Genomic DNA, 22,100 nt, shown 5'->3' on the forward strand with positions numbered 1-22,100 from the left:
CCGTCCTGGCTGCACAACCCCTGCTCCACTCCCTCTGTCACTGTGGGGGCCTCAATTTGCCTTCCCCATGCCCCTTCCCTTCCATGGACTTATAGGCAGGAGTCTGCTCTCCAGACTGCCAGGCTGCATTCCTGGCTGCATGCTTGTTGCGAATGCGCACAGCATTTATCGGTAACATTATCATCTAAAAAGAAGTCTATTGCCAATTATGTTAATTTTCCTGTTATTGGTGTGACCAATATACTGGTGCACTTCAAAAAATGAATGTGTTCAAAAACCCAGTTTGACAAGACTCTGTGGAACTTCATTCATTCTTGGTTGTAGCCTGTTATCCGTGCAGACAAGTTGCACACCTGTCTTTCTTCTCTTGCATCTTTGGGTGCAGAATTTCACCCATGTGGATTTTGGTGTAGGATTTAGGCCTTGTACTGTGAATTCAAAATGGCCTTGAATTTGGTTTGGCTAAAGTGCTCCACACACCTTCAGTGAGCAAACCACCTGAATTTACTCATAAGCTTTTAGATGAATTTAGTAGTTCTTGTGGTATAAATTCTGCCCTTTGGACCCTGGCCTCTGAGGCCACAGACCTTACTGTCAAATGATGACACTTGAAAACTGCTAATAGGGGTCAGAGACCAGTCAGTGTTCATCATCCTATTATCAGTTCATTTAGTCTTGATGCCAAGTAAATGAACAGAATGTTATGTCCATTTGAAAAGTTGTACCCAGGCTTAGGTAATGAGTTATAAATGAGCATACAATCAGGTGTCTGGATACTTTGAATATTCACATAATTATGGTATGTTGAGGCCGAAGGTAAATTGATATGTAATTAGTGTACCAGTTTTCTTCTGATCAACAGTATTTGCATTATCTTCCTTTTTCTAATTACAGTTATAAAGTGCACATTAATGTGCTTATAAAAATGTGTGTTGTCTTTAACCATTATATATACTCATACTTGGAAGAAAATTAAAGCCGGGGGTGGGGGAGGACGCTTTTAAACTAAAACTGTTCATAATGGTTTGGCTCTTTTTAATAAAACTACTTCAACTACATTTTTGAGTGCCATCAAGTATCTCACTTTTTGTATAACTTTTATAAATATGCCTTCTGTGCTGTTCATTCCAAAATCTACTTAGTTACTATATGGTGGTTTAGGATTTTCACAAGTGAATATTTGTGGCTCTGTATGTGAATGCAAATGAGGTACTTCAGGGGAAATGCACAGCTGTCTTCTAAAGATCTGATCTTCATAGATATGTAAAGAATAGAACTATTTGGATAAAATGGACTTCAGAGATCATCTAGTCCAATCCCCTGTATAGACCCAGGATGAACAAGTATGCTGGGGAGTTGGGAAGAAGCGATGTGGGTACCAGTAACTCAAATAATGTCTGTATCTAATAATGTTTCAAGTAACTCGCACACCACACACACACGATTTTTTTGCTTTGTGTATATCTCTTTGGTCAGTTCCTCTGTAAAGGGGGGAGACTTTTTTCTGTGGGGGGGAACCCTGACAAAATCACATCAGGAAAGTCTTGGAGAGAGGTGTTGAACAATTAAAATGTATTAGTTTTCTTAACTGCAAAACAATATGTTGGTATTCATGTTTTTCTGAGGCTAATTACTTGTTTCACTGTTACAGGTCTGAAGAACTGTTGCCCAATGCAACAGTGCCAGCATTCCAACTTTATTAAACCTACCAACATCATAAATGGACTTTCCTGTGGTGGTACCCTTTAAGAAATGGATGAAAGCTACTACATCAGTTTGCACATTCTAATCACTTTCCAGTGTCACGAGAGATTTTTACTTATAAATATTCTAAATGTATGCAACTGGTAAAACCAGAGCCTACATCCAGTATTACTGATAAGAGACATTGTTCATCCACCAATGTTGTACATGTATGAAAACTATGTACTGTATACTTCAACAATCCCCATACTTTCTATTGGAGAGTACAATAATGTAAATCCTAAAAGCACCACTATTTTAGCATAATAAAAGAAAGTCCAAAGAGCTCCTCTATAGACTACTCCAGATAACTTTGCTTCATCGGTATTTGTAGCTTATTGTAACTTTTTTAAAGAAATACAGGATCATCATCATTGTATTGTACAAAAGCGCTTTGATTAACACAACAGCTATATAGTTTTTTAATTTTAGGAAAAACCTGTGGAGACAGTGAATCTAGTCTTTAAGAGTCCTTTCAGTATAATGTCTGACTAAAGACATGGCCTTTAATATCTGTTGGGAAGGAAATGTCCAGACTTTTCAACCTTTTATTGTATGTTTCCTTTTCCTTGTTTACATAGGGAACAATGTTTATAGTTGTGTGTACAGTGGGGGTCTACAACAAGAAGTGTATATTTTAAAACAATTTTTTAATGATTTAACAATTTTTTGTAAATCATTTTTGGGCTTCTGCAGCTGTAGATTCTCACTGTGAATTCCCTTGCTTGCTCATGCATAAGTGTATTTGCAATACCAAATATACAGGTTTAGTACTTTTGCCTGTTAGTGATTGTTTTACATGTGTAACGTTTTGGTTGAGATGTTAAATGGTGGAAGAGTACTGTGGATGTGAATGTGGGAAGTAATTTTAATCATGTGTAATTGGTCACAGGGCCTAAGTTGCAGTACTTAACTTTTGCTGATTTTATTTAACAATGCCTTGTTGCTTTGTATGCATTAACGTTTGGGTGTAAAGATTGTGTGTATATCCAACAGGGAGCCACAGTATTTAAATTGACCAACCTAATGTTACAACTGCTTTGAGGTGGCCAAATGTAAACTAAAAGCCTTAATTAAAGTGGTGCAATTTTGTATGACTTAGCATCAGTAGTTCAATAAATTTGGATTGCCATGCAAGGGCTTGCATTACAGTTATCTACTACTTGAATGCTTTGTGTAGTGTTTTAACAGCGCTAGTAAATATTACATCCTCTCTCTAAATACAATTGAGAGCAGAGCATCTTGCACAGTGTGGATTCATACATCTGAGACCAAAAGAGGCTCTGGCCTCATATTCACGAAGCTAGACCTAACAGTTCCTCCAGTTTAACATACAGGTAAGTAAAAGCTCTTTGAAGAAATACCTCATTAGGTGAAAGACTAATCCTGGTTAGTTGCCAAAATACTAGCAGTAGCACAAAATATTAGCAACTTCCACTTTTTTAAGCATTCCCTTTGGGGCACAGATTTTTTTCTAGAGGAAGCTGTATATAGAAAGTGTATATGGGGCTTTTGATATTGTTTTAATGATTAATTAGTGATGGGTTGGGGGTACTTGAAGTGTATTGCCTATTACTACTGTTTTGACTTGACTTTACTTTATGGAATGTTTTTCTTTTTATAACAAGATCAGTTAGCTTGTTACTGCTAGTGAGAAGGTATGACTAGCTTTTCAAAAGCTGGCCAATATGCTCTGCCATACTTGTGAAAGTATAAAATGGACCTTAAAAGTTCCAAAATTTAACACTAAAGGGAGCATTAGCACTATTTTTTCCCATACTTAAAGGATTTTTTGTGTTGAATATATTTTCAGTTTTACACACACAGGCATGCACACATACAATAAATTTTATTTCATAAATTAATCTTGCAGTAAAGTTTTGTAATGTGGGAGGTTATGGTGACCTTCAAACTGAGTTCTGAGAGTCTTGCTGGAAACTCAAGTTTGGTCTTGGTGGGGGGCGGGGGAAGGGAATTCTGATCCTTCCTGTCATCGCTTTAAAGGAAAAATGTGCTCTATTGGCTGTATCAAGGTAGAGCCTTTGGTAAATGCAGCATAATCAGCTTGGATAAAAATCTGAGCTGATTATGAATCTTTGAATTCTAGAATGAACATCTCAGCAGCAGTATTGACTGTAGTTGCTCAGGAAGCATCCAACTTCAGTGGATTCTTGTGAAGGGGAAAAGAACTGGTATATATGAAGGGTCACACAAACAGCTGGCAAGTAGTGGAAGTATTAACTGTATATAGACCAAGTGTCATTTAAAAAAAACAAAAAGCAATTGTATCTTGTATATCACCTCTCTGATGCTGAGCTCACTCCCAAATATGGGTAAAATGATGACTGCCTGTTACCCAGGTCATAGACTTAGTGAAGTCCTGTAGTACTGTGTATGCCTCCTATAGAGGAACCTTTCATAAGCAAAACCTGGTAGACTTGAGGACACTACTTCAGCAATTAGGGAAGCCACTTAAGGAAAGACATTGAGGGAGTGGCAGCAATGGAGATCAAGTAACAATGTGGGAGATACCACTGTCACTTGAGGAAGTAGAAAAGAATTGTAGTTGTCTTTTGTTCCTGGAATGTTGTTGATGGTTTGTTCAATGTGAAAGGAATTACTACGTTTTCATGAATTAAAGCATCATGAACAGATGGGGGGCGGGGTGTGTGTGTGTGTGTGTGTGTGTGTGTGTGTGTGTGTGTGTGTGTGTGTGTGTGTGTGTGTGTGTGTGTGTGTGTGTGTGTGTGTGTGTGTGTGTGAGAGAGAGAGAGAGAGAGAGAGGGAGGGAGGGAGAGGTTCCTTTTATATTTAACCTGTTTGGTTAGCAAGCTTGGAAGGAAGCATTGAAAGACCTTGAAGGAAAGGTCCAAGGTCAGACTTACTTCTATGTCTGTAAGAATTTAACATTTTTTAAATACAATAAAAGGTGTAAGGCAAACATTTTTCTGCATCTGTTTAAAAAAGGGCATGCTATTGGTTAACAGTGTAGTAATATATTGCAGCAAGTACACTTTGGGAATATAGATTGCCTTATCTTTCTTTTCATTTCATCTTTTTTCCACGGGATTGGTGAAGGAACCAAAATCTGCTCTCAGAAGAAACAAGGTTTTATGTTGGGTCTTAAAAATGCAAGCTTCTCACTAGCCTTTGAAGGTTTTTTCCACCCAGCAAATATAAGAACTGTATGTAGTTTTGCTAGTTCATGCACTTGATCATCATTAAATGTTTGCACTGAAATCTGGCATTCTTTCTTATATGCTACTGTGTGGAGTTATTTATATATAGACAATAGTAGGCAAAAGATACTGAGCTGAAAATTGGTTACACTCTGGAATTTGCATGTCTGTCGCGTTATTTTTTTTAATAAGTTTCTTAAGGTTTTCTCTAAAAGATACTATTCATTGGCCAAATGTATAAAGACATTCCTCTTTAAAAGCAGAATCTGAGTGTCAGCTTCCTCCCAAACTCTGCCTTTACCTTGGGGGAGTCGCTGAGTCCCAACTCTGAATATTTCTGTTTTACATCTTGTAAGGGTGTTTTGAAACTTAATTTATAAAATGGCTTCAAATCCCTAACTTCATAGATTTCATAGATATTAGGGCTGGAAGGGACCTCGGGAGATCATCGAGTCCAGCCCCCCGCCCAAAGGGCAGGAAGTCAGCTGGGGTCATAGGATCCCAGCAAGATAAGCATCCAGTTTACTCTTGAAGGTGTTCAGAGTAGGTGCTTGAGCCACCTCCAATGGCAGACCGTTCCAGACCTTGGGGGCTCGGACAGTAAAGAAATTCTTCCTTATGCCCAGCCTGAAACAGTCTCGCAGTAGTTTATGACTGTTTGACTTCATCATCCCTTGGGGCGCTCTGGGGATCAAACGTTCTCTCAGATCCTGATGGTCACCCCTGAGCTTGCACTTTTCCAGGCTAAAGAGCCCCATGGCTGGAAGACCTCACCACTTGAAACAAGTAATTTCAAGTAAAACAGTACCTAAACTTGAGGAGAAGTACCACAAAGTTGAATGCTCATTTGATATTTGAAGCTCGATTGATATTTTTGCCTTTAAAAGGAGGTGGAAAAAGCTTGAGAGAGTTCTGGATAGATCAGTAGGTTTCTGTCTTGCTTATGGATTGGATCTGTGAATTGCTGTTGCAAGGCATGTGAGATTTAGAGATGATAACTACAATCTGGGGAAGACTTAAATTAAGTAGTATAGATACAAATCCTAAATTACTGGTGCTTTGCAAACCTTACTGCACTTTTTTTTTTTTTTTTTTTTTTTTTTTTTTTTTAGAGTTGGAAGCTTTTCTTCTCTTGTAATTGAGGCCAAGCCTCTCTCCTCCAATCCTCATCCCCTAGACCCCCAGTGGTTACTCAGTCTGAATTAAAGTTTCTTTGTTTTTTCAGTTGAAACCTGTCTGTCTGAGCAACACTACGCTATTCCTCTTTGAAAAAGAAAAATTGGATAGTCTGTATGCAGGGGTGTGTGTGTAATGTTTTTCTTTCAATTGTAATGCAGATGTAGCTAAGCATGAAGATGCATAAAAATCCTTGAGCTTCCATCCAAACTTTTTTTTCCAAAGAATTTCATACATGAATGACAACAGTCTCTAGACCTTTGTGTCCAGCTTGTTTAGAGAATAGGAACAGGAAAACTGGAGTGAAAGCAACTTAAACTTCAAAGAACTACAACTGTATATACCTGAAGGCATATCTAACAAGATTAGACAAACAGAACTCTTAATCAAATTCAGTTCTTATACCTGCAGTTGGTCTACCTCAATTACTTAATTTGCTTTTCTCTTTTTAGTGAGTGTGCCATGGTCAAGTTGGATTTTTTTGTTTGTTTGTTTTAAAAAACCTATTCAATTTTTTTTTTAATAACATACTTAAAATTGTAAGATTCCATGATTTCTTACTTCTTCTCTCTTCCAGGTTGGGTAGAAAAATGAAATGGCACAGCTGAGTCCATTTGTACTCTGATTTCAAATTTATGTTGCACTGTGGGTTTTAAACCCTGTAGTAAATCTTCATTTTGTTTTGTATGTGGTTGTCTTCATACAAATGTTTAAATAGCTACAGAATCCATTCTTGTAGCCTTAGTTTCATTAAATTCTAAAATTTTTTTGGTAATCTAAGACCTGGATAAGATGAGGACCATCTTTCCACTTTCTTTGGGGCTAGTTTGTATCAGTGCTGTTTTAAGTTCTTCTGCTGAAACAGTATGGTAAAGGGGCAGAATCACAGATTAAGCAAAATGACTAGCATTTAATTCCATGCTCCTGTAACACATTCAAAGAGGAAGCTCTGCAGAGTGCAGAATTGCAGTTTCAGTATTTTCTACTTTCACTGCCACCACTGTTTGAAAGGACCATAGCTGAACTAAAGTTACTGGGAAATAAACTTTTTCCAAATGCAGTATCTCTGCCTGCCTATTAAAAGATCTGTGTCTGATTTTAAAATGAAATTGCAGTTGTAGTTATTTCCTCCTGTGTTCAGTGTAACTGAACTTTTCATGTACTTTTTAACCACATCATACATAATTCCTTAAGTCCTAGAAGGAAGTTGATCAGTTGCTTCAGTCATGCTGGGTATATTCAAGAATAAAAGCTTCTATTCTTCTCTACAAAAACACAGTAATATTTCAGGTGAAAGAGGAGTATGCATTTCAATCCCTGAAACTCCTAGTTACCCATATATTAAATCCCTATGTTTTACATTGGGCACAACGAAGCTTCCTTCTCTTCTCCCTCCCCCCGCTACCAAATGATTGTTCTACAGTTTAAGAAAATAGAATTTTTAGTCTAGCACAGCATGTTACTTCTCCAATTTATAAAGAACTAGGAAGGCTGCCCCACTGACCTCTGTAACACCTAAGAGTAGTAGGCTTGTGAGCCAAAATCCAGATTGCTGGGTTCTCCTACTTTCTGTATTGTGTAAATGAAAGAGCAGAAATGATTTTAAAATAAAGTTGGCACATTCACTTTCTTTCACTAGTATAGGACAACATATTAGTTTAGAATCTGACATTACAAGCTGTTGACAGTATATCATTTGGAAGGGGAGGGTGGTAAGACCTTGCACCCTACTGACTGCCAAGAGTAAGGGAAGCAACGTGGATGTGCCTATTGCTTGTTTGTTCTCGAGGCAGTTCAAGTAAATGTTTTGCTTTGCTAGTTCTCCTGTGTTTTTGTATGATGGATTTCTTACTGTTGGTTTTTAATAATCATTTTAATGGCTTTTTTAGGGAGAGAGCAGGTATTTTTCTTACAACTCGTGAATTGTTAAAGCAGGGGTGGGCAAAATGGGTGATCTGGCTAGCAGCTGGACTCCATTTCCCAGCAGCCCTTGCCTGTGCAGCTGGGGCTAGTCTCTGGACACCCCAGGAGCAGCTGTGCTGTGATGATGGGAGGCCAGGGTTTCCATGGAGACCAGCACTGGCAGGGTGCAGAGCTGCTCTGGAGCTGGGCTGGGATCTTTCGGCAGTGACCACGTGATCTGCACCATGCATGCCCTGGGCTGGGGTGTGTAGGTAGAGGGTCATGGCTCTACCCAAGCTCTGGATCAGGCCCTCACTGCCAAAAGATCCCAGCTCCGCTCCAAAGCAGCAATCTGCCCTGCCAGCAGGGGAGGTGCTGCGGGTGGGGCTTGGAGCGGCTGGAGCAACCCCTCAATTCCCCACAGCCACCCCTCCCAAGGGGGCTTCCTCCATTGCCCACCCTACACAGGTGGCAGCAGCTGAGCCTGCCCTGCTTATGTAGTACAGTCTCCCCCCAACTCCACCAGAAAGCAACTGGCACTGTGGCTGCCTGCCAGTGCTGCTGGGGCTGGTCTCCATGGAAACCCTGGCCCCATGCTATGGGGGTAACTGCTGCTGGGTTCTCCACGGAAACTGGCTCCAGCCACTGGGCAGGGGCTGCTGGGAAAGACAGTCCACTGCTGGCTGGATCTGGCCCATGGGCTGGACTTTGCCTGCCTGTGTTAAAGCCTTATTTTCATATGGTGTAAGACACAAACATGAATTCAGATAGGTGCCCCAGATGGTTCAAAACCCCTTTTGTGCATCTAGTCCTGAAATGTACTGGCATAATTGTGGGTAATCCTTATCTATGGAAAATTGGTCTGATTTGAATTACTTGGAACTAACTCCTGGGATTGTCCACTAGCAATGATAAACTATTATCTGGTAGGTGTAACTAAATAATGTAAAAAAAAATTCCTTATTTACTGTGCTTAAGGACAACCAAGCATAGTTCAGGTGCTTATGGCTGAACTAAATTTAAAGAAAAAGGAAAAAAAATGCAAAAAGGTAGAAAGGGGAAGGTCTCTGTTCAGTGCCAAATAACCAATGGGGGCAGATGGGGGATGGACAGGGGAGAGTGGAGGGTTGCCTTCCTTTGCAGAGTTGGGGTATGGCCCTCTTCCCCAGATCTCTTGAGCCTATATTTTTTTTCAATGCTTGTAAATGTTGACAATGTTTTACAGAACTAGGATGTTGGCTGCTTTACTGTAGGATGTTGGGTGATGCCAGAAGCCCCCATCCATCCGGCCTTCTCTAGGATCCTGTCCATAAAGGGATGATGTATCATCTTCACACCTGTGCTCCCCTTGTTCTGCTGCAATAACGTTAGCCACCTGGCCCATCAGAGTGCAAGCTTCTGGGCCTCTTGTGGGCTAAGATCGAGTTGGGGCACCTAAATTCTAAGCCCTCTGGCCTTGGGCCTGCACTAGGATGCCTGCCAGTAGACTTGGAAGTACCTGAATTCCTGGAGTGAGAGCCTGAGACAGAGGATGCTCGCTGGTTGTAGCATCATGCATGGTGTTTTGAAGGGATTGAGTTCTGCCTGCTCCCTCAATGGGGTTTTCAGAACGATTTGAGTTCTGCTCCATTCGTATGATTTGGCTGACTTGACCTGGAACGCGAAATATACTAATTTAAAAAAAAAAAATCAGGGTACAAGCCTGTGCCTGTGCCAAGGAAGCTATGCTGCTCGAGGAGCTCTGAGTGCAAGATGCGCTGAAGTTTGCAGGCAGAAGTGACACAGGGAGAGACCCCACCCCAGGCCCTGTCTGTTCCCAAGGGCGGGCGCGCCCCAGCGCCGTTTCCTGCTCAGGCCTGATGCCTGCCGCAAGACTCACTTGCGAGAAGCACTAAGCTTCACCGACAGCCCCGGCAGGCCGCAGAGCAAAGGCGCGCCCCGCCCCGCCCCTTGCGCCGCGGTGGGGGACGAAGCACGCCCGAGCCACCGCAGGCTAATGTGCGCATGCGCACACCCACAGCTCTGCCCGTCCATCGCAGGCAGCAGTGCGCAGGAGTACGGCAGGGGGCGCATGCGCCTTCCGTGCGCGGCGCCAGAGCGTGGGGTCACCTTCCGGTGGCGGGCGGGTACTTCCGGAAAGCGGGAAGGCTGAAGTAGCGGCTGTGGCCGGGGCTGCTAGCATGGATGGGTAAGCGCCCACGCTTCCCCCATTCCCATTCCCTAGCTAGCGCCGGGTGGAGGCTGCCAGGGGCTCCTGTGCCCGATGCGCTCAGGGCGGAAGAAGGTGCTGGCTGCGCCGTAGCTGTCTCCCTGGCTTGGGCTGCTGGCTGCTCTGGCGCGGCCTCTCCTCAGAGCTTGTGTCGGAGGCCTTCGCTTGGTCGCTTGTCCGGTGTTGCTTGTGCGCCGGCTCCAGGAGCTTGCGGAGGGGCAGTGCCGGCTCTCGTGTGGCGCCTCCGCCGCAGAGCCGCCCTCCTTGAGCGGACTGATAGTGGGGCCGCGGTATTGGCAGCTCGTTCCCGGTCTGGGCGAGACCCGCCGACACCGCCGGTTTCCTAACCAAACAGTAGGGCGCCCTGTCGGCGGGCATTGCCTCTCCTTGTGCTGGCGGGAAGTGCCCTCCTTGTTCACACATGCACTGTCTTGCTAGTCTGCATTTGTTGACACCCTGTGTTTCGGTGCCCCTTAGCGCTAGGAGGTACATGTGGGAGGGAAGGAAATGTGTTGAAGAAGGAGGGTGGTGTCCTGAAAGCAGCATCTCTAGGAGACTTGCATTGAGGCAGGTGTACAGTTGAAGAAAGGGGGAGTGAGAGCTCTGCAGGAGGACAGGAGCAGGCGTAGTAGCAATGTGGTATTCCTGAATGCAATGGGAGCAGGACTGTGGTGTCATTTGGGAAAGGTTCAGAAAAAAGCTACGAGTGATTACATTGAAAGGGTTGAAACTGGCTGTGAGGCTAGGTAGTGCACTTGCCAGGCTAGGTGACTAGCTCTGAGTGCAAGTTGCACCCAGAAACTATTAATGGACGGCACTGAGTCAACACAACAGAAAGTGACCAGTGGCATCCCTCGGGGTTTGGTGCTCGGACTAGTGCTTTTCAGCATGTTCATCAGTGATTTGGATTTGTGTGTTAAAAGCAGACTGGCAAAATTCGTGGATGACACCAAATTATGGGGGAGCTCAGTCACGCTGGAGGACAGGCTAGGGATATAGGACAGGTCTGGACAGGCTTGCAAGGTGAGTGGATCAAAACCTGATGATGTTTAACACTGAGAAATGTAAAGCGCTCCATCATTATTGCATGGAGGAATAATCCACAACACACTTACAGGCTTGACAGTGCTATACTTGCCAGCACCGTAGCTGAAAGAGATCTGGAGGTTGTAACAGAGCCACCAATGCAATGCTGTAGCTGACAGAGCAAATCAAATATGAGCACGCATCTACTGATGTATCTCAAGTAAGACTAAGGCTGTTCTCCTCCCGCTCTACTCAGCCTTGGTGAGACTAACTGGAGTACTGTGTCCAGTTCTGGGTGCCACACTTCAAGAAGGGTGGGGAGAAGCTCAAGATTGTCCAAAGAAGGTCCCCATGCATGATTAGAGGTCTAGAGAGCAGGTCATACAAGGAAAGGCTGGACAACATGAGACTGTTCAGCCTGAAGAAAAGAAGACTTAGAGGGGCCTTGGCAGCCTCAATATATTGGGATGCACAGCCAGGGGCTGGGGGAGCATCTGTTCACCAAGGCACCCTCAAGGAGAAGACAAGAAACAACGGACACAAACTGGTTGAAGATCGTTTGTGATTGGACATAAGGAGAAATTTTTTCACCATTGAAGTCTCCAGGGTCTGGAACAGACTCCCCCCAGAGGTGGTACAGTCACCTACCCTGGAGACCTTAAAAAAACGATTTGACATGCACCTTGCTGGGGTCATCTGACCCTGGCAGTCTTTCCTGCCCAAGTGCAGGAGGGCTGAACTGAATTATCTTGTGAGGTCCCTTCCAGCCCCTAACATCTATGAATCTATGAAAAACTGCCAGGGGTTTTAACGAGGGTTGAAAAAAAAGTGTTATCGGAGTTCAGTTTATTTTTTTTTATACCAGAGAAGGCAATGAGGTTAGTGCTAGCAGGGAAAGAGCTTTTGAATGTACACATGCCTTGTAGAAAAAGCCACAAGGAGGCATGAGGATCAGAAGTTGGGAGCTCACATAGCTTCAACTAGAAACGAGGTGCACATTTTTAAGAGGGTAACTAACCAATGGTACAACTTATCTGCAGATATAGGGTAGTCTGTCACGTGACGTCTTTAAATCAAAGTGGGGTATCTTTCTAAAGGAATGTAGTTGGGGCGGGGGGGGTGTCATTGTAGGGTGGATCTGGTTTGCGTAGCTGTGTCATCTGGCATATGGTGCTCCTGAAGGGGTTGGGAACTTGGGGGTGAGCAGGGATGAGTCCTGCCCCTGAATTCCAGAGTATGAAGTCCCACTGGGAATGTGTTTTGGCAGGGTGAGCAACAGATGTATTAAGCTTTGATTCCCTGAAATGTCTGAGCCTCTGCATAAACTGCCTATTTAATGTCACCACTGCTTTGCCCTGCTGCTGGAGATCTGGATCCAGCCTGAGAGGAGTGCTGCAATCCAATCTAGCTGGGAGTGATGTGGGGGAAATGAACCAATCAACTTTGATAGCCCTGCTATAGTTCAAACAAGCTGAGCACTTGGAGCAGGAATTGCTGTGGGAGTTCCTTAGGTCTGTGTTATACAGGAGTGTCATGGTGTGGAGGCTGGTCTCTTCAGGCCTTTGAACTTACTCATTTAAGTGAAGTTCCAGTTTCCTCTGTGCATAAAAGTTGATTCTTTGGATTCTGAAGCTTTCCACAGAGTCCTTACAAATATAGCGTATTTGGGGGTCTATATGCAGTTATGCATTTCACAAGCATTTTGCTGCATGGGAAAGCTAAATCTGCCCTTCTCCCTAGCACAGGTCAACTTCATGGGCCAAAGATCAATCAAAATATGTGGGTAAAGAATCAAAGGTGTGCGATCACTTCGTTCTTTATTTTAAATATTATGTCTCTCAAACTCATTATGTGATTTGTTTAAACTTTTTCAGAAACATTCTGTTCTCATGTAAAATCAGCTAGTATTAGAACTTCAGCATAAATGTTAACGTTTGTCAAGGGTCTTAGTTAAAATTGGACTAGCTGTGGGAGGGACTACTGCGTATCTGTTAGAATATTTCCCCTGGAGTTAGTTACTTCATATTTGTAGAGTAACCTTTTCAGCACTGTGGAGAACTTGTTTCTTCTCAAACATTTCCCTCTTCCTTTAACTTAAAGGACATTGCTGGATAGAAACAAACACAAGAGGTTTTTTTTTTTTTTTTTGGAGGGGGGGAGAGAGAGGGTTGTTTTGAGAAAATAGTTTCTTTTTAATTTCAGTCTACTGGCTACACTTATTTTCCTTTCTAAAGTATTATTTGAGAGTAGTTATTGGTCATACAATCCAATTAGCAAAAGAAAATAGAATTATTCTCCCATAGTTCATCCTACTTAAATCTGTTTGTTTACTTGTATCTGTTTGTTTACTCCATTTCTGTTTTGTAGGACTGATTTTGGAAATGTGGCATCCCCACAAGATGCGGAGATGACTAGGCCTGCTCGAAAACAGAGTTCTCAAAAAAGAGTTTCTAGTATCCTTTCTCTGTCAGGGTTTTTGTATGTTTGTGAAACCCTTAATATTCTGACTGCACCATGGAATAGTTATTTTTTCTTGGTTTTGGCTTATAGCAATTATGGGCGCTCATGAGATCTAGTTAATTTTCAACTGCTGTAGAGTACTGTATTCCTTGAAATTATGCAAATTTGAAATAGCACTAATATGAAACTTGCATTTTCTTGTCCTGTTCATTCATAATATAAAGGAACATCACTAACTTTGAAATATCACTCACTAATTTTGAAATACCACTTCTAAGAACTTTAAATCTAATGTTCAAAAGTAGTGTGTGTCTACTGGTGAAAGATTACGTAGTACAAACAATCCCTCTGTTGGACTTAGGCTCTCAACAGCATTTGTATTTTGTTAATTTTACTGTATCCAACATATAGCCAGTTTTTCCTAATTTTTGCACGTCTGTCAAGCTGAAAGGGGTAGAAAAAATTAGTAGTGATAATTCGGAGTAACACCTGGAACATTTTAATTCTGACTTTTGTATTATTATTTTTAAAATTTTTCAACATTATTAGAAAATTTGGGGGTTTTGATTTAGCAAATTAATATAATTGACTATGGAAATGGATATGTCAGTGTTTCATTTTCAAAATGGCTATTTTATTATTAAAATAATTTTGTATAAATTTAATGAATGTGGTAGTAATTTTCCGATTTTGATGGTAAAGAATTCTAGTGTGTCTGTTCTTTCTGTTACTTTCTGGAACTAATGCAAAATTAGCTTAAGATCCTGGTTACAGAGCAGCTTCCTGCCCAGCTGCACACCCTGCCAGTACTGCATGGAAACCCATGGCCCTGCTGCTCCTGGAGTCTCCATGGAATCCAGCTGCAGCAACACGAGCAGGGGCTGCTAGGCCATGGGGTCCGTTGCAGGCCCAATGCGGCCTGCAGGTTGGAATATGCCCGCTCCTGGGTTAGATGTACATACCTGAAGTGCTTTGCAATTTTTCTTTAATGCTAGCAGCAGAGATGATTTGCTTATCTGATAAAGTATTTCAGTAGTAGTTCTGTTATTAGTAAATATGAAACAAAGTTTAGGAGACTTTTTCTTAACTTGTTCATCAGGTCTTGCATCTTTGGATGACAGGCCTGGTAGTGCAACACCAAAGAACCAATTGGTTCCCCAAACTCCGGTATCATTATTTCGTCACCCCTGTAAGAATCCTTCTTTTTCTCCTTTAATGTGTAATTCCATGTATGGATTACTTGCAGTTTGTGATTCTACACGCATTGTTTTACTTCTTTATATATAAAGTTTGCTGGAGCTGATATTCTCTTTCTGTTCAAGCCTCCTCTCAGAATCCAGAAAGTTAATAGAGAATAATTTGGGAGAGAAACTGGTTCACCTTTTTCCACAGTTAATTACTTTTAATCTTGGTTACTAATCGTAGGAACTCCCTAGCAAAGCACTCTGGCTTTTAACATTTTTTTTACTTTTCAGTTACTTCACAAACTCGAAGTTCCATGAAGCAGCCAGATGTATCCACCTTCCTGGGAACAGTAGGGAAATCTCCTCAGCTTATGCAGACTACTGGATTGTATGGCAATATGTCTATGGTATGCAGGTTATACATCATGTTCTCCCTTCTTTGTTCCTATGAATCTTAAAAATGGTAGAAGTTCCTAGTGTTTTAAACCTAGCTTGACATAAGCAGAAGGTGCAGTTAATTGCATATCAGCTGCATAATTATGGCATATGAATGGTCTTCGGTTGATGCTTTGAGAAATAAGGGTTTTAGAGTGGTATTTTTATTTTATTTTATGTTAATTTAGTACTCCCAGAACTAAAAGTAAATTGGGGTCATAGATTTGTTGCAAGACACTTGATTTTGCTTGTTATGCTCCCCCAAAATGTATGATTTAATAATATTTAGTTAAATTTAACAAGAAAAAAATAGAAGTGTTGAACCTTTAAAAATGTTACATTTTCACTTAACCTTCCTTACCATCCTTTTCTGCTTGTATTCACCTTTTCAAAGCTACAGCCTGCCCCACACCATACAGAACTAGGGTACCATGCTCCACCGCCCTCCCAGGGTGCAAGCAGTGGCAGGAGCTGCCCCCACCCCATGAGCCACGCCTCAGTCCTGCATGCACCATTCTCCCCCTTCCCCCCCCACCCCAGCTGGCAACACCTACCCCCTCCCTCACCACGGGGGTTGATCTGCCCCTCCACACCCCTTCCCTCCCAACTTACCAGCTGGAGGCAGCTCTTCATGCTGCTGGCTCTGCTCTGTGCTGTGGCTGTGTGCTGCACAGGCATTTATTGGCCCTATCAGGCTGATATCAGATGTAGACACTTTTCTTTATATCTGTTCCAATCCGATATTGAACTGATGTAGCAGTACACCTCTATTGTTAAGGAACTAAGTCTGAGAGGTGATGTCTTTGCTACTTTTGGTCAACTTGCTGCTATGTCATCTGGGCAAGTTAACAGGTGTTCCCTTAGCTTTTTTATTTTTTTTAAAATATTTCTATCATAGCTGTAAATTTAAACCCAAATAACTTGCATAATCCATTTCTGCATGCTCCCTTTTATTTTAAAGGTATTCTAATCTGACCATAATATGATCTTTTATAATCATTCTGAGAGACTTGAAACCCCCTAATGAAAAGTTCCGGCTTAGATAAATTCTGCTTACATCATTTTTTATCTTTGTTCTTTGGGGTCTTCCTTCCAACACTTGGTTTGCAAGCAACTTATAAAAGTTGAAATGATTCTGCCTTCTCCTACCTGTGTTGGACACCATAGGACTTTCAACCAGGTTGAGGAAAGCACAGAAGGGTCCGGGGGGGCGGTAAGTAATGTGTGTTAAGCTCAGGAGTCAAATACTGCACCCTTCATACAAGAGACAAAGATCTTGCTGGTTTAACCTGAATAAATGAAGTTGAATCTTCTATCACATCTACTTGTACACTTTAAGAAGCGTGTGTGTCATGTCTAAAAGGTGATCAGTTCATTCTTCATTTCAAGTTCTACTCTGCTTATGGCTACAAGAGCTAATAATAGGCTGGAGTTAGGCTTATGACAGTCTGAGATTTCTTTTTTTTGTTTATTTTCCTTTTGCTGTTCTGTGTTGTTTTTTAGATGGATGAGAGTAATTGGACAGTTGCACTCACACCTCACCGTACAGGAATGTTTGCAAACTTGGACTTGTCCAATATGACTGAAGATATCACAATGAGTGCTGTGCTGTTGCGTGAAGATGATCCTGGAGAAGCTGGTGAGATGACTTGGAGTTTTCATTAAAAAGCTAACCGCAGCATTTTTGACTGTGGCATGCTGACCTGTGTGTTCTCTTTCCTTCATTTTCCTCGTTCTGCTGCTTGTTGGTGAGAGAGCTCCTAAAGTCTCTTACCCAGTTAATAGAACTTTGTGACTCTTTAGTGTGAGCAGTTAACGTTCTGTACAACATGGGTCACAGGCAGTTGATGACAATTCATGTTGGCATTGTTTGCATTTTACTTTCTCTTGTTATGTTGGATAACTTCTGCAAGTCGTATTTCATTGTAAAATGGACTTTTGAACTTTCATGGGAAATTGAGACTTTAAATTTCCCTGTGAAAAATGTTTTTCCTATGGCATTCTGATGTGCCTCTTGTTCTTTTTCTTTTTTTTTAATGTGTTGTAGCTACAATGAGCATGTACTCGGATTTTCTGCATTCCTTTTTGAAGCACACTTCAACTACAGTCTTTGAACTTGTAGAAGAATATGAGAATATTTGTAACAGTCAGGTAATTTGTTTGAAATGTTTTCACCACACTCCTTTCCAGAAACTGGCTGCCGAAACTAGGAATTTGTTTTCTTTCAGTTAAGAGGTCGCTGTACTTAGGATTGATCCCCAAAATCTGACAGCTGGATATACCACATTTACATGGATGTAAGATGACCCTGATTATAAGACGGCCCTCTAATATATAGATTCCATATAGGGAAAATGCTATAGATTTGTTATAATTTTCCAAATATAGCATCTAATTATTGGAGGTTAGCCCTGAATGTTTCTTTTCCCACTTCTACAGCCCAGAAAAATAAATATGGAAGGTCAGGTAGCCCCTTGCCCACTGCCACTCCCCCAGCTTCTTTGTCTTGAAGCCCTTTCCCCTTCTTTACTGTCAGACCCTGGTCTCTCTGAGCACACGGAAGTGAAATGTGAATTTGAAAATGCTGACCTTGAAATAAACATACCTGTAGTAATTTGCACATGGGCAAATTGTTACAGATACCCATAGACCTAGTTCATCCAGAATTTTTGCAGTTTACCTTTTTTGAGACTGCTGCAAGTTTTAGCACAGGTACTTCATAAACATAGTTTTAAGCAGCATTCTTGTACTTACCCATATATAGTACAAACCGTGCATGATGTTAGTTCAAACCTAAAAGGCTCATGGTTTACTGTGTCAATCATTGGGCTGGGCCTCGGCAGTCACCAGCATTTCATGCCATGGTGGCTTCACAGCTCGGCACCATTCAGTGTGTGTATACTCCACCTCCCCACCCACCCACACAAAGACTCTAATGTGCTAATTAGCCCCCCACTCATGACCATTTATAGTCCTGCTTAGTGTTGGCTGCATTTAATCAACTTGGTTTTCATTCTTGAGCAAATGCTGCTTTTGGCATCAGTTAAATGATACAGTGTATTTAATAAGGTTTTCTTGTATGCTGCTATAAGACGAGGAGCTTTTTTCCCCATATGCTGATTAGGGAATAAAACTTCATCTTGTCTTCACGTAAATACAGTAACTTTATGACCCATTAGTTGTAGTAGATACTAGTTTATTAGAAAGGGGTGTTCTTTTAGCTCAGGATTGCCCACAGTGCATCCTGCAGAATTTGAAAATGTGGAATATTTTTTTGCATTTGTGGGAAGAGATCTTTTGTTTTTTGTGGGGGTGGGGTAAGGTAATTCAGATGTTTCCTGTTGAACTCCTTGCAAGCTGCCATTAGAAGTCTAGGTATCAAACCATAACCACCTCTGATTTATCCTCATGGTGTTATTAATTTGATGGGCTAATAATTATTAACAATTGATAATTAATAATTAATTATTAATTTAATTGCAGCTAAGTGACACTAAGTTAAAAAAGGGGAGGATCTGAGCTGCTATGTTTGTAAAACTACTGGTCAGAAAAGAGAAGTGAGGCTTTGAAGAGAATTTCAGTGTTTATCAAGGGACTTTGCCCCTTGGTGCCTGTTAGACAAAGGAATTATGGGTAGGAGGTGATGTGTGTGTGTGTGTTAAATTCTGTAGGTTGAGGATCCAGCACAAAATCCCAGGTTCTTCAGTCTCAGATATCTGTGTCTGGCCTTTGCAGTCCTTGTTTCCTTGTGGATGGGAGAAAAAAGAGAAATAATAAATGGAAACTGGCCTTTATGTGAGGTTATGGAGTTTGGGATTGAATTTAAAAGGTGGTGATTTCCTTTCTGTGCCTGAAAAAGTAACGAATGTGTTTTACTTCTCTTGATATATAAAAAATCCAAGGGCAAGCACCTATTAGGTATTTTATTTCTGTCTGAAGTTGGATTGTGCTCCAGGAGAAACATGGTTTTCATTTACAGCTGTAGATAAGATGGAGGATGCTGGGGATCTAAAAATAACCCAAATAGCTGTTTTTCTATCAGCTTGGGTCTCAGTTTCCAATCAACCCCTGGATAGTTGATACTCAGCTAACTTGAATATCACCCTTAGAAATATGACGGGTAGGCAAAATTTTAAGTAGTTAGTTACAGTTCTTTGAACCCAAGAAAACAGCATTGCTTAACTTGTATTCCATTCACTTTTTTAGAATCATAGAATCAATGAGTCGGAAGGGACCTAGACAGATCATCTAGTCTGACCCCTCTGCCATTTTGTCTTCATAACTATTAGAAACTCTTTTAAATATTTCTAAATCCTCCAGAAAGTAGCATCTTGGGTCCCCCAAATTTACCTGGAGTAAGTAGGCAAGTACATTTTTTCAAGAGCCACATATATTCTCACAGATGATAGGACTTTTCAGTGTTCAGGATTAATGTTTATTAATACTTTTTTGTTCTGTTTTCTGTGTTTGATTGGCAGGGCCTTGATCTCATTTGAGATTTCTAAACTCTGTCATAACAATAATAATAGTTCATGCAGTATGTAGGCTTAGTATGTCTGCTCCCAACTGAGATAAAAGATGCTTACCTTAAAAGCTGTCTTAGGCATCAAGTGAGAGCACTTAGAGCAATGAAAAAATTTATCCAACAGGCGTGCAACAAAATAGAAAACAGGTAACCTTCTGTGTGCAATATATATTTTTGTCAGGTGAACATACTGGGGAAAATAGTTTACCGAGCAACTCCTGGACAGCAGAAGTTTTCAAAAACTGCCAGCGTGCTGTGGCTTCTCAAGCAAGAAATGGTAACATGGAGACTGCTCTCCTCACTCTATAGGTAATTCTTTTTTAAAAACAGTTCAGTTATACTTCTGCGGTGACTTGCTGTATTTTGTCTGCCTAAGTTGACCATTTCCACCCTCCCTTCAAGAAAACAAATATTACACTTGACTTCAACACTGGATCAACTAATAAATACTGTACTTGGTTATTTTTTTGTTCATGCAATAAAAATACCAGATCAGATTTTTTTCAGTACAGTTTTTTATTATTATTAATTTTAATATTTTTAGTGCATTTAAACTTTTGGGTCCTTTTCTTAGATAGCTGATTCTCCTGTGTGACTTTGCAGAGATAGTAGAAGTACATCTGTGGCTTTTGACCTGTATACAGGGAAGAGTTGTTCATCCTTAAATTCAACCTGAAAATAATAGTGTTGACTTGTATTCAGAGCCAAGTTTATAATTAGAAGAATATGGTTGTCATTTGGTTGTAGGGTCTATCAGACTACAAATTTGGAGGCTGGAAGAAGGATAATTAAGCCATATTTCTTGACGGGAAATGTATAATAGCCATATACACCAGATTTCCCAAACACAATGAATGGGTTCTGTGGCTTCTAGCAATTACTATTTTTCAATAAGTTTGACAGTATTTCAGGTGTAGGTTGGACCGAGATAGGTTACTGTGCCTCAGCCAGTTTGTCTTGGAAATTCATAGTTGTTCACATGTGGCTTGTCCTTGAGCATTATCAGATGCTTCCCTTCTCTCAAAGAACAGTATATTTTTGCTCTGTGACACCATAAATGATGACCTAACATATGAAAACTAGTCGGTACCAAATGAAAGGAGTCCATTCTTTCTTTCTCTTCAACCTGGCTTTGAGAGTCACTTGCTTCACATTTTTTCTTGGAGAGCAAAATGAAATCATTCGTGACAGGAGTGCTCTAGAATTGCTTTTCAGGAAGAAAGAAATTGATGCTTCTGTAGCAGAATCCTCTGTTAAGAACTGGCTTAATAGGAATGCTTGATGTTCTCCATTATTGTTGCCTCTAGCTTTACTCTTCTCTGTCAGTTTATTTCCTAGGCTCTTCATTCAAGTATTTTTACCTAAAATAAGAGAAATGGAGCACTTGCTTAAATTCTTCTCTTCAGCTTTATATCTGACATTAACAATTATATTAATTTTTTTCACCAGTCATATAGTCTATGTTAAATTCATCTTCTTTATCAAGAAATGTAGTGCATTTATGCTAAGCAGTGCAGTTTAAGTCTTTTAATTTAATATCCATTTATTGATGGAAATAATGTGTATGTTCAAACTTGTAAGTAGCCACCGAGTTTTATTACAGTTTTACTTCCTAGCATGTAAATTTTGTGTAGAAATATTTCTAAAGTTGTTTTTATAATATGTTAGTACTTCTGGTTGAAATAACATCTTGTTATATTCTGGTTGAATTAACAATCTTAGTATTAACTTTGATAATATTTGTGCTTCACTTTTTAGAGACAGAATACAGTCTGCCCTAGAAGATGAAACTGTATTTGATATTGCAGTAAGTTTTGTGTTATAGCAAGCCTTTTCAAGCTTTTAAAATTTAAAATGACTTGTCTACATTGTTTGCTGTCTAAGTGTTCTATTTGAAGGTTGAAAGTAAAAGTGAATATAAACAAATTGAAACTGATTCCATTATCCAAATGGAGACGAAGATTAAAAATTGCATATTTATAACATGGAATCTTCATATGTACAATTGGAAGTGAGTGGTTCTGAACCTTTTTAGACTCACAACACCTCTCATTAAACTTGAGGCACCCCTGTGAACTTTTGTGAATCCAGTGGCACCTTATTTCAAAAATGAATTTATTTATACCTCGTTGCAGAGGGAGAAGGGTGTGGGGGTGGGAGAGCAGCTAGGCAGGGAGAGCCTGATCCTGCCCCGGCACCCTGGTTGAAAATCGCTTTTGTGAGGTAGATGTTTGTACATTCTGACACGTGCCATCAACCTA

The 22,100-nt window shown here is 40.9% G+C and overlaps 2 protein-coding genes across 3 annotated transcripts in view; both read left to right on the top strand.

Annotated features, from left to right (window-relative positions):
• The window catches only part of RAP1B (RAP1B, member of RAS oncogene family), a 66,369-nt gene extending 63,464 nt beyond the window's left edge, over window positions 1–2,905 (top strand). For both annotated transcript variants that reach the window (XM_090042497.1, XM_090042498.1), the window contains exon 8: window positions 1,652–2,905. The gene's annotated coding sequence lies outside the window, so the exon portion shown is untranslated. The remainder of the gene's footprint in view (window positions 1–1,651) is intronic.
• Window positions 2,906–10,105: 7,200 nt separating this feature from the next.
• The window catches only part of NUP107 (nucleoporin 107), a 39,430-nt gene continuing 27,435 nt past the window's right edge, over window positions 10,106–22,100 (top strand). Inside the window, exons 1-8 of the mRNA XM_090042499.1 lie at window positions 10,106–10,188; window positions 13,603–13,688; window positions 14,795–14,884; window positions 15,171–15,286; window positions 16,818–16,953; window positions 17,362–17,465; window positions 20,021–20,148; window positions 21,598–21,646. Coding sequence (XP_089898625.1) covers window positions 10,181–10,188; window positions 13,603–13,688; window positions 14,795–14,884; window positions 15,171–15,286; window positions 16,818–16,953; window positions 17,362–17,465; window positions 20,021–20,148; window positions 21,598–21,646 — 717 coding nt within the window. The 5' untranslated portion in view covers window positions 10,106–10,180. The remainder of the gene's footprint in view (window positions 10,189–13,602; window positions 13,689–14,794; window positions 14,885–15,170; window positions 15,287–16,817; window positions 16,954–17,361; window positions 17,466–20,020; window positions 20,149–21,597; window positions 21,647–22,100) is intronic.

The sequence above is a fragment of the Crocodylus siamensis genome, chromosome 4, assembly GCF_052110815.1.
Source record: "Crocodylus siamensis isolate JL-2025a chromosome 4, ASM5211081v1, whole genome shotgun sequence".
NCBI classification, from domain to species: domain Eukaryota; kingdom Metazoa; phylum Chordata; order Crocodylia; family Crocodylidae; genus Crocodylus; species Crocodylus siamensis.